Genomic DNA, 15,410 nt, shown 5'->3' with positions numbered 1-15,410 from the left:
TTAGACTACAAGACCTGCTAGTTGGTGAAAGTTGCAATTATTGACATCATGTTATTCAGAGTTTTGGCTTCGCCTGATCCACACCTCTAAGTGTGTTCCAGATATTCACGCCCTCCTCCCACAATGCGTCCTTTTGAATTACCACAGTTCTATCTGACTTCAATGTTCGTACGCCTTCACGTCCACTTGTTCCCCAGCCAAATCCTTCTGGACCAGCGGCACTAGGTCCCTGGATGAAACGGCCCAATGGGCCAATGAACGCTTCATGAGTACTCTTCTTCTCAGCTGGAGTCAGGACATCGCCGTTGCCCCAGAACCATAATGGGTAATCAGAGGAGTGAGTAACACCCCACTCGATCGGGAAAGCCTTATCCATGCACTTTGCACGGTATTCAATGCGATATCGGTGGATGAGTCGAGAAGCATCGACGTTCCCGGTATTGGATGTGAGAGCATGGATCAATCCCCGCTGCATATGGTATACTTGCATATCGGCATAGATCTTGCCCCAGGCATCGGATACCCAGTCCTTACAATCTGCTGGTAGCTTGCCATCAGGATAATGAAGCGGGAGAACGGCATCCACGATCTTCTCTGGGTAATCGGCAATCAATCGAGTACGCAAGGCGGATAGTGTGTTCGCCTTTGGTGGAAACCACACCGCGTATAGATATCTTTCGTCGCTGCACTCGCCAAGCATCAGCCGTACATTACGTCTCAGCATATTCCGTGCGAAGTCACCGTTATCGAGGGATTGGAAGAGAGTTGGAAGAATGAAACCCGAATCGGTTGTTGGTCGGAATTGGTGGATGTCAATTGATTTTCCTGCATCGAGGAGAGTGCGTGGGGGCAGGGCGCGGAGACGGGCGATCTTCTGATTTGCTGATAGTGTGAGAGGAATGCCAACTGCAGTGAGTAGCTGGTTGAATTGAGCTTGTGTCTCGGCTGGGCTCTTTGGTTGGACGGCTGGTGAATTGGAGAACATGCATGCTTGACGAACGATGGATTCGGATTCGGGTTGGCGTAGATCGTAGGCTAGCTGATGGAAGACCGAGTTTGCACCTGTGTAGATTGGTGATTAGCTAGTGTGTACCGGCGAGCATTGTCGGCGATTAATCCTACCAGCAGAGTATCCCGAGATAGTGATGTTATTAGAATTTCCACCAAACAGATGGATATTTCCCTTGATCCACTCCAATGCCATTCTCTGGTCCCAAAATCCGTGGTTTCCTACAGTCTCACCAACGGCGGCCGCATCCTCAGCGAGTTCGGAAGAGTATAGGAAACCGAAGAGGTTCACACGATACGCGGGCATAACCACAACAGCCTTGAAGTCCGTTTCACCGAGTAAGGCAGCCGCATTGAAGCCGTTTGGTGAGCCGAACTGTAGCCAACCACCGTCTGTTGGATTTATGTCAGTTCACATTTCAATTCTGCAATGAAGGGATATGATCAGTGACTTACGAATGAAAACAAAAACTGGCCATCCGCCTTTCGGAGGTTCTTCTGTCGGAACCCAAACGTTACATTGGAAGCAATCTTCGGTCCACGCAGCCTCGTTTGAAGGGGAGAGTTCCATGAATCCAGGCTGCGGACATAGGCCCGCACCGCCATCACATTGACCTGGATGCTGTCGGTCACCATATGTGTAGTTGGCGGGCAATTGACGAGCCCGGCGCCATCGTTGTAGCGGGGGCAGGGCGTATCGGACACCTCCGAAGTAGTGACAAAGTTCACTGCTCTGAGCTCCGCTGCCCGTGGAGATTGTGACACCCTGGATTACGCCACGATAGGCGAGATCTTTCAGGTGCGGACGGCGAGAGGTCTCCATTTTTCAATAAATATTGAGAAGGAGAATATGAAGTGCAATTGATGAACACAAAGGTTATTTGGGCTTTCTGCGTCTCCGGCCAGCTTATCTCACATCGCATTAGGAGGATTTACTGGCTTTTATCATCTTGACGGACATCATTCCGCTCATTCCATCTCCTATCAAGGATAGATAATGACCGAGATAACGAACAAAAAGCGGAGCATTTCATTGGTAATGGAGACGAGCAGATCGGCAAAATGTATTTGGGGAAGAGGATTGCGGGGAGGAGCCGCTGGGACCGAGGTCGGCGACCAGAAATAGCCCCGAGAGATTTGTTGCGTAGACTTAATTGCCATATTTAATAGTATTTTGAGCTTTGGACATCCGTGTTTTTATATGACCTCCAATACTGTCAATAGACCGCAATTGACCTCGGGATGTAGACTTAGACTTCGACTTCTTTTCCCACTTGGGTTACAGTGGTTTTTCGAGTTTCCTCACTGTCTGGCAGAATACTCAGAGACCACAGATCTACCAATAGACTATATTTTTCTTTTATTTATTACATCTAAACATGAATATATCAATACCTGTAACGGGTTACACCCGTTGCATGATCTATAGCCTGCGGCCATAGCCCTGAGTGCATCTTTTCAGATTCTGCCACATCCCGCTCTGCTACACCGCCTGCCCCTGATATATTCACATACCTGCGCACACTCTGTTTTCTTCTTCTCTAAGCTTGATTATAGACAGCATGTTGGCCTAGCTCGTTCTGAATTTAAGACTTGACCTGAGCCCTTCACAATACCCCTTCCAAGGTTTATTTGGCTATCTCTTAATTCTACTTTGGATATCTGTGGGGTTACCAGTTGCCTATATCTATCTATGTAGTAGCTAGCCTTCCCCTCCAGGTATTCATATAGGTAACCCTGTAGATAACCATCATGATGTAGGTGCTTATCTACAAAGAGGCGTCAGGCATTAGTCATTTATAGATGCTACTGACTCGGACTGAGCCCTGTACTTACTAAGTATGTGGAGGATGAAGACACATCTGGCCAAGCATTCGCGTGCTGAGGACATACCTACCTCTCCCAATTTCAAATGCTCGCTGCTCCACTGGCAGTGCCGCGAGAAGCGCGACGTGAGGACTTGTTCTGGGTGACAAGAATTACAGTATATCGGGAGTGCGAGGCTCAATTCCCGCTACAGTAAGCAGTGGGTGCACGGACCAGTGTCATTTCAGAATCCCAGGATTCTGAAATGACATTCGAGCTGGTCCGTGCTCTCATACATATGGCACTGATGCTACTCATTACTAGTCTACGGGTACGAATAATCAATGCCAGCTACGAAAACTAAATATTTGAGAAGTGAAATGGAAATTCATTCAGGGCAAATGCCCGATATTAGTTATGGCAACATCTTGATATGGGTATTTCAACGGCTGTCACTCAATATGGGAGATCCGAGCGGACACGTTGAAGCTAGGCCGGCCAGCTGGGCGCTGCGTATAATCACCAAGATTCCTTTAGGCGTCTCGACCAGTACATGATTTATGGAAGGATAATAGTATTATACCTTCATCTTTACAGCTTCATCACCAGAGGTATTGTTATCGCCACTGTCAGATTGAGCCTGACCAACCTGGACCTGTAGCATGCGACGTGCGACACGGGGTGGGTCAAAGATGGACTTCGATTGAGCGAAGATTTCATCAATCTCTTCGAGAGTGCGTCCCTTGGTTTCTGGGAAGAAGAAGTAAACGCAGGGCACGATAGCTGCGTTTGTCACCGCGAAGATGATATAGTATCGATTTGAGATTGTATCGAACCCGACCGGTGTGATTTCAGCTAATAGAAAGTTGAAGGTCCATACAGTGGCGGTCGATACTGCGTTCACAGCAGCGCGGACTTGAAGAGGGGCCATCTCAGCCGCGTAGAGGAATGTGAGGCCTGAGTAGCCGACGGTGAAAATGAATTGGAAAGCATAAAGGAAGACCACAGCAACAACCAGCGCAGCTGTATTACCTTCTTGCCCAGTTGTACCGGCAAGAATCGCCATACATACTGACATGGCACCAGCACTCCATAACATGAGTGGGCGTCGACCAAGACGGTCGATGGTGAAATAGGCCAAACTACCGCCCAGCGGCTGGGTAAGACCCATTGCAGCAGCCAGGATACGGGAGTTGACGGCATTCATACCAAGATACTGCTGGAAGATCGTGGTTGCATAGTAGGTAATGAGATTCACACCACACATCTGCTGAAACATCTGGCCAGTGGCAGCGAGATAGGCACGGTGGAATAGTCGTTGTTCACCCATGGTGAACATATCACGCCAGGATCCAGATCCGGCTTTAGCCAGGGATGCTTCGATCTCGTAGATGTTGTTGGTCACGATCTCTGAATTGTGCTCGACATCGAGAAGAGCTTCAAGAACCTCTCGAGCCTCTTCACGTCGGCCTTTCTTGATCAGCCAGCGAGGTGATTCAGGCATGAGGTTTATGAAGACCATTGCAATGAGGGAGAGCACGATCTGAAAAGCAAGAGGGAATCTCCAGGACACCGAGCTGCCTTTGATGAAGTAGAAGCCAAGATCGATCCATAGTGCACTAGTCACACCAATGCCTACGAAGATACCATCTGTGACGACATTTGACCCCCGCTTGTGTGATGGAGAGATCTCTGACTGCCAGACAGGAACTGTCGCAAGGTAACCACCAATTCCCAAGCCCAGGATCAACCTGGCAACAATGAATTGTGCAAATTGAAAGGATGTGGCCATGAGAGTGGCACCAATAACAGCAATGAGATTTGTGAAGAAAATGACCTTCTTTCGACCGAGAAGATCACCGAGGTAGATGCAAGACAAAGCACCGAAAATACCTCCAGCCGTATAGAGGGCGATCACTGTGCCTAGAGTGACACATCCGAGTCAGCGCTTAGCCCACCCAGTCTTATTTGAGCCTCACTAACCTTGAATTGTCGAATTTTCATGCTTGGTAGCTGCGTCACCATGCAGCGTGTCCATTCTAGGAAATTGACTATTGAAAGTGTCCAATGTCAACAGTCCTCCTGCAACACTCATGTTGTATCCATAGCAAGTGAATGTCGGACACACGACCAGCATGACAGCAGCCCGAAGCAGAGCATTGCCACGAAGGCCCATATACGGTTTGAGACCCATATTTCTTTGGCTCAAATCAGAACGATGTCAAGCACAACAAAAATGAAACATAAGATAGAAATCCGCTAAAGAAGATGAGGTCGAACAGAATCCGGATTGCGGGCCCCCTATATGGGGAATTTGGATCCATGAGAGCTTAACCTAGGCACATAGGATCCATACGTAACCGAAGCTGGTGATTTTGTGCGGGCATCGGCGTCCGCCGTTGATCAACACGAGTGCCGCCTGAACGATCTGGTGGGACTTGAGAAAAATCCCGGGGAATTCCACTCTTGCAATTATGCAACCCCAGACGCCATGCTTTCTAAATTTGTTAAATCTCAATCCTCCTTCAAGGATTCCCCTTTTGCAATTGGTGCCCAGAATTCGACCATGTGTGCTCGATCTGAAAACGCGGGGAATCATGACCCTTTCCCCCACAACTTATGAAGTGGATCCGGCCGGCGTGGTCACCCACGGGCAAAATTGGGTAGGATTCAGGTGTAGAGAGAGCATGGTCTCCCCAGATCAGCAAGACGCGTTTGCTGGTAGTAGACAATCCGAGCCTATATCCTTCGTAAAACACGCGTTGGGCAAATGCGGAAAGTTTCGATTTCTAATGCTTGAATGTTCACGCAAAGATCTTCTCATTGCTGGGTACTCGGACAAAAGGGGCGAATCCGATAATCGGAGACCCGCCCTAGTATTATCGACTATGTCATCCTTCTGCCAATGTTCATATATTGACAACGACAAATTCGTTTTTTTTTCAAGTTCCAAATTATTATCTCCATATTTCCTTCAGTGCTAGTGCTTAAATATTTCTAAATTGCCAGTTGTGCATATGTTTCAATCACCTCTGGGTCAGCCTTTAACTTGAACTTATTCCAGTCAATTCATTAGCAAGTAACTTGAATTAAAGTACATAAGGATAAGCGATTTGCATAAACAATCAAAAGCGTTCAAAGTTAGTCATTCTGAATAAAGTCCCAGGTCTCAACTTGGAGGTTTCTGATTGCAATCTTGCACTTGATGAGCGAACTCATCGTGACCCGTGGACAGACTCGGGTTTTCACCTGGGCAGAAAAAATGACTTGGACCACTGATGTGTAGCAAATCATTGCTCACAGTATTCCCCTGCGCAATAGGCCACGCGCATTCCAAAATCAAAATCAACTTCTTCAAATAGTCCTCCTTGTCGATCATATGAACATATTTTTTCCCGGGTCGGGCACAGCAATCATATGCCCCAGATCCAAAATTTCCGAGAATGAAATGTGAAACTTCCCATCGAAATAGGATTGAATAATGCGCAAACTGCCAAATCTATCCAGGAGAAGGACCAGTTGCTAAAGATACCAATGTCAGCTTAAGGCCACCTGCTCTATACTTTGAAGCGTTTATGATTCACGGGAAAAGTGAAGTAGCACTCATTTAGCTGTTTTTTCTCACGACCGTAAAGCGCTCTTATAAATGCCTGGGCGTTAACCTCCTGCATTTCATTTTGCGTTATTGCAGCAACAATAAACATCTCCATGGAAAAAAACTATCCTCAGAACCGCATTTCGCCTGATTTCTGAATTGAACAATTGAATAGCGATGCCCTTTGTGAGGGTGACAGGACATTTTCTCTGGGGGAGAATCCATTTTGATAGACATTCTAGACTCAGAATCGTCATAGGTCCGGGTAAATGAGTTCATAAGCCGAGGCCATGCAGAATCATCGTACAGTCTGAAAGTAGAGCTTGAATTAGTATACTAGGTATGATATGTGGATTGGAAGCGTCTTAGGCCTGACTTACGAATCAACTGTTCATCCACGGTAGGGGTTCCTTATCTAGTATTAGCATACACGTCTTAAATGAATGGTAGGCATCTCATATGCAGGCTCACTTGATTAGAATTTCGTTCCGTGAAACTTTTTTCTCCCTAAAAGCAAAGGAAGTGTAATCAATGAGCATAGAATACGGAAATATCATAGTACCCAGCCGCAACCCGTCCAGCGGCGGGGGACCGTGTCCTGGTCGTTCAGACGAGGAACAGCTCTGAAAACTTCAGTATTGACAAGATCTGGGCTGTCTACCACATCGGGAAAATCGGTTCGCGGAAGGAAGTAGCTTGTCACGGATGGTGAGGTTGCACCGGTGCTGATGTCAAAAGGGTGTAGATCGATCCCGAGATCAGAGAGCTCTCCATCTGCGATGGAAGAGTTTCGTTTCTCGAGAAGAGTGCTGTAGATTTTCTGCATTGTTGAAAACAGATTTGAAATTGTTATTAGAGTCGAAATGGGATGTAGTGGATTTGGAGTAGAGGATTTGGATGGATGAGGATGGGAGAAAAGAGACTGCAAGTTTTTGTAACCCATTCATTATAGCGGGAGTCTTTGCTCAAACTAGCTTCGGCCCATCTGAGGTTTAACTGACTAGGTGAAAATAGGCCATGCATTCTAGATGCGTGCCTTTTTACCGTAATGTCGGAGCTCTATTCTTTCAAATGGTCCAAAGTTGGATACCCGCAGACTTATAATTGCCTAATACCCTCCAGGGTTGGAAACTCTTCGCTGGTTTAGGTTTAGCTTATAGACCCATATCCTCAACCTTGGAAAGGGCTAAGGCCGTTGCGCTGTCGCCAAGGTAATGGATCAACCATGCTGATTTAGATAGCCCGCCAACATTTGAAAGCACCTGCCCGTGGTGGGCGGGCAGCTTCAACTACCTCTTGACACTGGCAGTCACTAACCACATTTACTACGTCATCTCTCTGTCTCTTATTATATAACAGTCTGATCTCTACCCAGGTGAGTGACACTCCTCCAAAAGAGACCGATCAGATACCACCTTCTGAATTACGAAGACTATCAGCACGCGTTGTTCTAGATATTTGAATTATGAGTCCAATTAATGCGAGAGAAGATAACTAAAATTTTCCTATTCGATTATGATACTATGAGTGTTTGAAATTCATTCATCCGAACTTCAATATGTCAACCTAGGAGGCATGGATGAGGATCAGTTATGCCTACTTCAACCTTAGCGCATAGTCACTGATCACTGGTACAGCTCCTTATTCAGTACGAGCCTTTTACCACACTGCAAGCAATAACAACATTTTATAGCCACGCAGAGCCGCTTCGAAACAGCGCGTAGCTGTCGCCACTCGCGCCCAGCCTCCTCCGGGTCATCCTTAAGACGTTCATCACGAAAGCGCTCCTCCTCCATGTCTACCATCATATCCATCCTAATGGCAAAAACATCAGTGTTCTCATACGCCTGGAGTGTCAGTCGCCCAAAATGACGGGCTACCATATCTAGATATTGGCTCATTAGAAAGCGTTGCGATGGGTCTTCTTCAAGTCGCAGTCTTACATCTTCGAGTACATTGTTGATTGCATCACACTTCATGGGCCAGCATTTACCTTGCTTTGCACCTTCTTCACATCCTAGCTTTCGGATTGTTTCAAATTCTTCGGAAAACTGACGGATCAGGTCCGCAACATCGGCAACCGGAATTTCTTCTGGGTCTTTCAGAGCTTTGCTCCATGACTGAATCAAGTGGAACAGAACTCTTCTTGCGTCGGGCCATTGCTTGACCTGATCAGAAATTACAGTCTGCCTGCCAAAAAGGCCCAGGAATCCACTCAGCATCGTCTGTTTTGGGGAATTCGACTCAGGTTGATCTGTTGTATTGGGAGAAGTGGTACGAGGGTGTGATCGCAGATTGAGAGGTACCAGGAATCCAGACATCTGCCCACAGTGTCGATGAACTCGATAATTATTTACTCAATTCCTCAAGAGGAATCGGCAGTATTTATCTTCCTCATGCTGTGATATTTACACCAGGCCCCTGCGGTCTTTATAACACTGCCATTGTTGGATTTCCTTTGTGAGCTTAATAAGATAGAATGCCCCTTTTGATGATAATAGCATGAATGAGCCTTATGAAATCAAACAAAGACATCTTTGTGTCTTTAAAATCCAATAATATCGAGGATAAAGGGAACAATGATCATTCATCGCTGATAATAGACTTGAAACAGGTGTTTACGTATCGTGACCCTATTCATAGACGAAAGAACTTTCTTTGATCTATTACATGTAAGTTTGAGCCTAATTTAAGATTCTGTCCAGCTATAAATGTTTTCTCTATTTGTACTACTGAATGAAACTCGACTTTAGAAGGGTCCATTCATCCGAGTCCCGCTGAGCTAGGGAGCTCATATTGCTCTTATTTCTTTCAAAAATAACATCGAATCTCCAATCACATATTCCAAGCTTCAAGCTTCAGCTCACACTCTGCTGAAAAAAACCTCACCATCATTATTATCGTCTCTTGAGTTTATCTTTCAACATTTGAACATTCAAGCCTACTAGTCAAACCTGAGATACGGTGACCTTGGGAACACGGACACCACATGGATTCACATCCAATGATGGATCGGAATCAGGGCAAGCTCAGTTTCAGGTGGTCTTATACCTATAATAGACCTCTTTTTCTACTTGGGTTCCAGTGGTTTTCGACTTTCCTCCCCGGCAGAACAGAGGGGCAGAATTACTAGTTTTGAACATATAGCTTCTCCCTACATAGGTCAGTTGCCTATATCCAACTATATATTGGATAGCCCTCCCTTCCAGGTCATTATTCAGGTAGCCCCGTAGGTAACCGTGTAGGTACTTACATGCAAAGAGGGGTATGTCACCAGTTACCTGTACATTCTACAGACTGAGTACTTAACTATGTGAACACGGCTGTACCTAGTAGTGTCATGGTGTCTACTTGACCGAGATTCCTAGCCAAGCACTTCAAATGCTGGGTCCTGAGTAGATACCTTGACTCTTGACCTACTAGTATTTCACTACTACATACAGTGCCGCGCGAAGCGCGGCATGAGGATTTGTGGACTTCTGACTCGGGAGGCTTCAACTTGAATGCTACAGCCTGGATGGTTTACTGACATTCTCTTTCAACCTTGAAGGCTTAAACTTTAAATGTTGGACTGCCCAGGTGGAAATCCATCATTCAAAGGTTGTGATGATCAATTAATGATGGTACTTGCTAGGTATGGACCAGAATCTACTAGGTTGGATTATACGTAGTCAACTGATATTCTCTTCTTTCGAAGCGCAAATGCACTACTAGTATTTTGTGTAAAGGTAATTTCCATTTAATTCAAATCTCTATTCGCCTAATAAATATCTCCACACTTGAAATACGAACTTGAATTGATACTGTGCGTTATCAGTCTGCGGGCGCAGCATTAACTCCAAAGAACCGAAAGCAAGAAAATTCAAATACTTGACCTCTAAATAGCTGGGTAGTTCTAAGGGTTTTAGCTATTCATACTAGCTATAACAGGCACAATTCCTCGTTTTCTAGACGCCTCCTCAATGAGGGTAGCCACTTTATCAACCCCGTCCTTTCTAGCAAGAGTGAGAGCCATTTTGTAAGTTGGAATACCATGATCTGGTTCGGTGGAGCACATAATATCAGGACAATTTATTGAAGCCTCCACTAGGATCTCCAGCTTCTTGATGACAATTCTTTCGTGTAGCCGCTTCAGCTGAGTGATATCTCGTGGAACCTCGACGTCCGTGGCATTCTTAAAGCCCTCAACCAAGGCCACAAGCATGGAGCCAGGACTAAGGAACCCAGTCGCATTCAGACCAGGTCGAGGAAGAACCTCCTTCAGGATTGCTAGGCTTTCTTCGGTAGTTGAAAGGGCCGCGATTTGAGCTGCTGAGCTCTCCGTTGACTCACTATAATCCTCATGAGCACCGTGTTCGTTTAGCCAAATAACGCTATCCAGTCTATTAGCACGAACCGCGTAGTGGAGTGGGGTTTCAAAGGCACTGTCACGCGCATTCTTTTCAAGAGATGATTTACCATGGAGATATTCGAGGAATTCTGGACCGTTAGTAGCTCCGGCATGGTAAGCATTGCCGCGTGCCGGCCAGGCACCATCTACATTGTCAAGAGGCATATCGACCTTCTCAAATTCTAAAGCCAGCTCCGGGGTAAGGAACGTACAGAGGAGGTATTGTTCCTCTTTGGTTGGCCTACCATCAAGAGCACTGGGGTGATCCAGCTCACGGAGTCGAGGGGCAAGGATAGTGAATACTGCTCGAAGGAACTTCACATTATGCTGGCGAGACATGACCACCAGAGCGGTTGCAATATCTTGATAAATATTAGCTGGCTGAGTGAGAATTTGAATCCAAGATCGATTGGGGGACTGAAGAGTGTCAAAGTACTTGAACATATTCAAAGATTGAAAATTACCGGCAATGGCAACGAAGGTCCATCCATTCTTATTAACTCCCGTGCCATCTAAAACGGGAACGGCATTTCGAAGCCACTTGAAGCAGGTCGTACAATCATCAATAATGGCACCTGTAATGACATCGCAATCATCGGATTTAGCGTCAGCAAGGTATGTAAAGGACCTATCTCCCTCATGCTCAATAGTCTCATCGCGGCCGTAAGGATGCCATTTAGCATCATCAACAGCATTCCGTAGGAGCTGAAGTGTGGACTGATTGGCCATGTATGACTCGATGTGTGCAGCCGCACTGGTGCTAGTGAGGGCGAGATTGCGGATAACACGAAGGGAACTATATGTAACTTTAGGGGTTCCAGAGAAAAGTTGATCGAGGATTGACCATACCAACTCAAGAGGAAGCTGGCCCAAAGTTCCCGGGAAATGCGAAAGATCCATTTTGAGAAAGTTTTGTTCGGATTTGAAATCGGGTTGGACTCTGCTTGACGATCTCCAAGGCTCGTGAGGTTTTTTGCTGTTTCTGGTGCTGGGTGAAGACGGACTCGAGTGCCATTTTATAGTTGAAATACTCGAAGGAGAGAGATTGACTTTTAATAGCTCTTCTATTGAACAATGCGCGTTGTATTCAATCAGCCTTTGATAGATTGTATGCACACAAGGCCATTCATCATACCCGTCAGCCTCATGGGACATTTATAGAAAAGTGTTCATTGGCTCAGCCTCAACCCCTGGACCCAAATAGAACCTACTAAAAGAATAAGCTTAAACATATCCAGAATAACTCAACAATTGGTCTTTGAACGCAGAAACGAATTGTAGACTGTCTTTTTATAAGCTCTTTAGTCTCTCCTGTCCCAAAATAAGACGTCTGAAAGCGACCAAATTAAGCAGACCGGGAGTCCCTGGAAGTATTTTTGAACCTCATAATATTCAAATCCAGTCAATGTAAATCATAGATGACTAATTGATACATCTTCGTTTTATTCGGCGAGCCTAGAAAGGGTCGCCTTTCCTGCTCGGCTGTCGTTCACTCGGCCCAACTCTTCGCTGATCCACGATCCAATCCGCGACATTTCCTCGAGGCTAACACCAGTGTGCATACCCAGACTATGGACCGTATGGATGAGGTCTTCTGTGGAGACATTTCCAGTCGCGCCCTTGGAGTATGGGCAGCCGCCCAATCCACCAACACTGCTGTCAAAGATTCGAATTCCGTGCTCAAGACCCACGATTGTATTCACCAAAGCCTGTCCGTATGTATCATGGAAATGTAGTGCAAGGTCGGTATTCGCAATGCCGGCCGCTTTGAGGGCTTGAAGAAGTTCCATTGTTCGTGGCGCCGTACCCATGCCGGTGGTGTCAGCTACTGAAACCTCGTCGGCTCCCATCTCCAGAAGTGTCGCAGTAATATCTGCCACCTTGGCAGGACTTACATCCGGACCCTCATAGGGGCATCCCAAAGCTACCGAAACATAACCTCGGACACGGATATTCTTAGTCTTGGCCAGTGCAACAATAGGCTTGATTCTTTCAAGTGACTCGGCAATTGTGCAATTGGTGTTGGCTTTTGAAAATGCCTCAGTGGCTGCGGCAAACAGTGAGATTTCTGTTGTTGTTGCAGCTTTTGAATCTATCCCTGTTGCATCCGCCGGTACGCCTGTGGCATCCATGATATTCACGAGACTCTCAAGCCCCTTGATATTTGGAACGAGGTAGTTGTACGCAATTGTATGTTGGGATGGAGGTGGTGCGGTAAGGAGCTGTTCGCAAATTTCAGATGTGCTAGCCATCTAAGAAAGGTCAAGAAATATCAGTATTTTTGAGCTCCTAGAAAGCCGAGGTCTGCCGGAGATTCGCACCTGTGGTACCCATTTCGCAGGTACAAAGGATCCTGCCTCGATAGTAGTAACGCCAGTCCCGGCTAGCTTCTTAATCAATTCCAGTTTGGTGTCCTTTGAGATAGATTTCTTTTCGTTCTGTAATCCATCTCGAGGGCCGACTTCAACGATGCGAACGTGGTCCGAGGCTAACCGCGACTCTGTCGCAAACTGTCGCCTACATACTGGCGCACGCAGAGCTGTGAAGAAACGTAAACGGGCTTGAGGAAGCATTGTTGAACGCTTTTGATGCAGACAATATGAGAGGAAATTTCAAATTGAGGAAGACTGTGCTCTGAACTTGAAGGAAGAGAGGAGTAAGAGAGGAAGCAATGGGCTCATGAAGTGCGGAGAACGCTTAACTAGATATGGATTAGCGTGTGCATGAGTGTCCCACCTTTCACCGCCTGCAATATCCCACCGCCTTTGCAGAAAAACCCATTATCGCGGGGAAAAAGTCTCTTATCAGTTCCCCTCCAAGTGGTTATTGTGTCGCAAAAATGGATTCTACTTTGCGTCAACCCAAAAAGCGTTTTGTTGGCAGGCGTGCAGCTGAAGCACAGGCTCAAACTGCCCCTGCAAATGGAGATCTTGAGTCTACTGCAGTTGAAAAAGGTACTACCAGTGTGAAGCACCGCCTGACGGTGGCACCACTATATATAACCTCAAACAATGCATTTGCTAATGTTCCTTTGTTAATCTAGCTGCCCCTCGCCGTACTCCACGCACATTAAACCAAGTCCCACCGGAGATTTTAAATGATCCGGAAATCCAAGCAGCCATCGAATTGCTCCCAAAGAACTACTCCTTCGAGATTCCGAAGACCATCCACCGAGTTCGTTCATCGGGAGCCAAGCGAGTGGCTTTGCAGTTTCCTGAGGGACTACTCATTTTCGCGACAACTATTTCCGATATTCTTCAACAGTTCTGCCCCGGGATAGAGACCCTAATTATGGGAGATGTCACATATGGAGCCTGCTGTATTGATGATTACACTGCCCGGGCTCTGGGGTGCGACCTCCTGGTCCACTATGCCCACAGTTGCTTGATTCCTGTTGATGTGACCAAAATTAAGACACTGTATATCTTTGTTGATATCACTATTGATACCAGCCACTTGATTGCGACCCTTGAACGCAACTTCAAACCTGGTCAGACCATCGCTACAGTTGGCACTATCCAATTCAACGCGACTCTGCATGGTCTAAAGCCTGTCCTTGAACGTGCAGGCTTCAATGTCGTCGTCCCTCAAATCACGCCCCTCTCAAAGGGCGAGATTCTTGGCTGCACATCCCCTCAGCTTTCAGATTCCGAGATCGATGTCCTTCTTTACCTTGGGGACGGTCGTTTCCATCTTGAATCTGCCATGATCCATAATCCTTCTATACCCGCCTACCGCTATGACCCCTACTCACGCACTTTGACTCGCGAGAACTACGACCATGATGAGATGCACACAATTCGACGCGATGCAATTGCTACCGCTAAATCCGCTAAGAAGTGGGGAATTATTCTGGGCTCTCTTGGTCGTCAAGGAAATCCCAATACCATGGCCATGATTGAGCGCCATCTGGCTGAGCGTGGTATACCCGTTGTGAATTTATTGCTGAGTGAAATCTTCCCGGGCAAGCTAGCTTCTATGTCAGATGTCGAGTGTTGGGTACAAATCGCTTGCCCTCGACTGAGTATTGATTGGGGCTATGCCTTCACCCGTCCTCTGCTCACTCCATATGAGGCGTTGATCGCACTTGGCGTTCGTGAGAACTGGGACACGGATAACAATGGTGTATACCCCATGGACTTTTATGCGAAGGAAGGATTGGGCCGTACAAAGCCGGAGCAAGGAGTTCAGGCGGCTTAATTCTGGTGTTGCAAGGAGTATCTTCTTTCAAACTTCAAAATGTGCAGTTATAGGCCTTAGGACAGCGGGTCTGACCTTTTATAAATCAAAATGTGCTTAGATTTAACCTTCAATATATCTGAATATTTCCCAGTCATCATCCAAACACCTTGGGGGTCATATTGGTCGTCTGGTTCTGGTTCCGACTAGACAATTAAACCATCCCATAATTGCCAGTGCTCTGGAATAATGAGAACCATCGGAATATAACAAAATAATAAGTTCTCGAGAACTCTCCTTTCATAAAGTCATTAGATTAACGGGAGAGATTCGACACCTAACGGGTCAGGACCAGGGTGAAAGAGCTCCCTCGATCCACAGGACCACAGCGCTAAGTGGATCAAAGAACAAAACAACAATCTCTCCAGATTG

The 15,410-nt window shown here is 46.5% G+C and overlaps 8 protein-coding genes across 8 annotated transcripts; 1 reads left to right on the top strand and 7 right to left on the bottom strand.

The window, feature by feature from the left end:
- Nucleotides 1-55: 55 nt before the first annotated feature.
- On the bottom strand, nt 56-1,831 carry N7483_000149 (putative carboxylesterase; the record flags this gene model as incomplete). The annotated part of the gene is made up of 3 exons (XM_057083587.1): nt 56-1,062; nt 1,123-1,401; nt 1,465-1,831. The coding sequence occupies 3 exons, from the start codon at nt 1,829-1,831 to the stop codon at nt 56-58; spliced, it is 1,653 nt and encodes a 550-aa protein (XP_056949736.1).
- Nucleotides 1,832-3,391: 1,560 nt separating this feature from the next.
- Nucleotides 3,392-5,008, bottom strand: N7483_000148 (sugar porter family MFS transporter; the record flags this gene model as incomplete). The annotated part of the gene is made up of 2 exons (XM_057083586.1): nt 3,392-4,737; nt 4,798-5,008. The coding sequence occupies 2 exons, from the start codon at nt 5,006-5,008 to the stop codon at nt 3,392-3,394; spliced, it is 1,557 nt and encodes a 518-aa protein (XP_056949735.1).
- Nucleotides 5,009-5,983: 975 nt separating this feature from the next.
- Nucleotides 5,984-6,485, bottom strand: N7483_000147 (uncharacterized protein; the record flags this gene model as incomplete). The annotated part of the gene is made up of 2 exons (XM_057083585.1): nt 5,984-6,313; nt 6,399-6,485. 2 exons carry the CDS (start codon nt 6,483-6,485, stop codon nt 5,984-5,986), a joined length of 417 nt encoding a protein of 138 aa, XP_056949734.1.
- Nucleotides 6,486-6,962: 477 nt separating this feature from the next.
- On the bottom strand, nt 6,963-7,235 carry N7483_000146 (uncharacterized protein; the record flags this gene model as incomplete). Its single annotated transcript, XM_057083584.1, has 1 exon — nt 6,963-7,235. One exon carries the CDS (start codon nt 7,233-7,235, stop codon nt 6,963-6,965), a length of 273 nt encoding a protein of 90 aa, XP_056949733.1.
- A 799-nt stretch (nt 7,236-8,034) lies between these two features.
- N7483_000145 (uncharacterized protein) lies at nt 8,035-8,631 on the bottom strand (the record flags this gene model as incomplete). Its single annotated transcript, XM_057083583.1, has 1 exon — nt 8,035-8,631. One exon carries the CDS (start codon nt 8,629-8,631, stop codon nt 8,035-8,037), a length of 597 nt encoding a protein of 198 aa, XP_056949732.1.
- Nucleotides 8,632-10,313: 1,682 nt separating this feature from the next.
- On the bottom strand, nt 10,314-11,699 carry N7483_000144 (uncharacterized protein; the record flags this gene model as incomplete). Its single annotated transcript, XM_057083582.1, has 1 exon — nt 10,314-11,699. The coding sequence occupies one exon, from the start codon at nt 11,697-11,699 to the stop codon at nt 10,314-10,316; it is 1,386 nt and encodes a 461-aa protein (XP_056949731.1).
- Nucleotides 11,700-12,241: 542 nt separating this feature from the next.
- Nucleotides 12,242-13,372, bottom strand: N7483_000143 (hydroxymethylglutaryl-CoA lyase; the record flags this gene model as incomplete). Its single annotated transcript, XM_057083581.1, has 2 exons — nt 12,242-13,051; nt 13,121-13,372. 2 exons carry the CDS (start codon nt 13,370-13,372, stop codon nt 12,242-12,244), a joined length of 1,062 nt encoding a protein of 353 aa, XP_056949730.1.
- Nucleotides 13,373-13,638: 266 nt separating this feature from the next.
- Nucleotides 13,639-14,999, top strand: dph1 (2-(3-amino-3-carboxypropyl)histidine synthase; the record flags this gene model as incomplete). Its single annotated transcript, XM_057083580.1, has 2 exons — nt 13,639-13,753; nt 13,843-14,999. 2 exons carry the CDS (start codon nt 13,639-13,641, stop codon nt 14,997-14,999), a joined length of 1,272 nt encoding a protein of 423 aa, XP_056949729.1.
- Between the last annotated feature and the right edge of the window lie 411 nt (nt 15,000-15,410).

This window comes from Penicillium malachiteum (assembly GCF_028827825.1).
Source record: "Penicillium malachiteum strain IBT 17515 chromosome Unknown utg000001l:1.0-8184562.0:1.0-8186909.0, whole genome shotgun sequence".
NCBI classification, from domain to species: domain Eukaryota; kingdom Fungi; phylum Ascomycota; class Eurotiomycetes; order Eurotiales; family Aspergillaceae; genus Penicillium; species Penicillium malachiteum.
The sequence above is the reverse complement of the archived record's forward strand: the minus strand, read 5'-3'. Positions and strand labels throughout refer to the sequence as shown.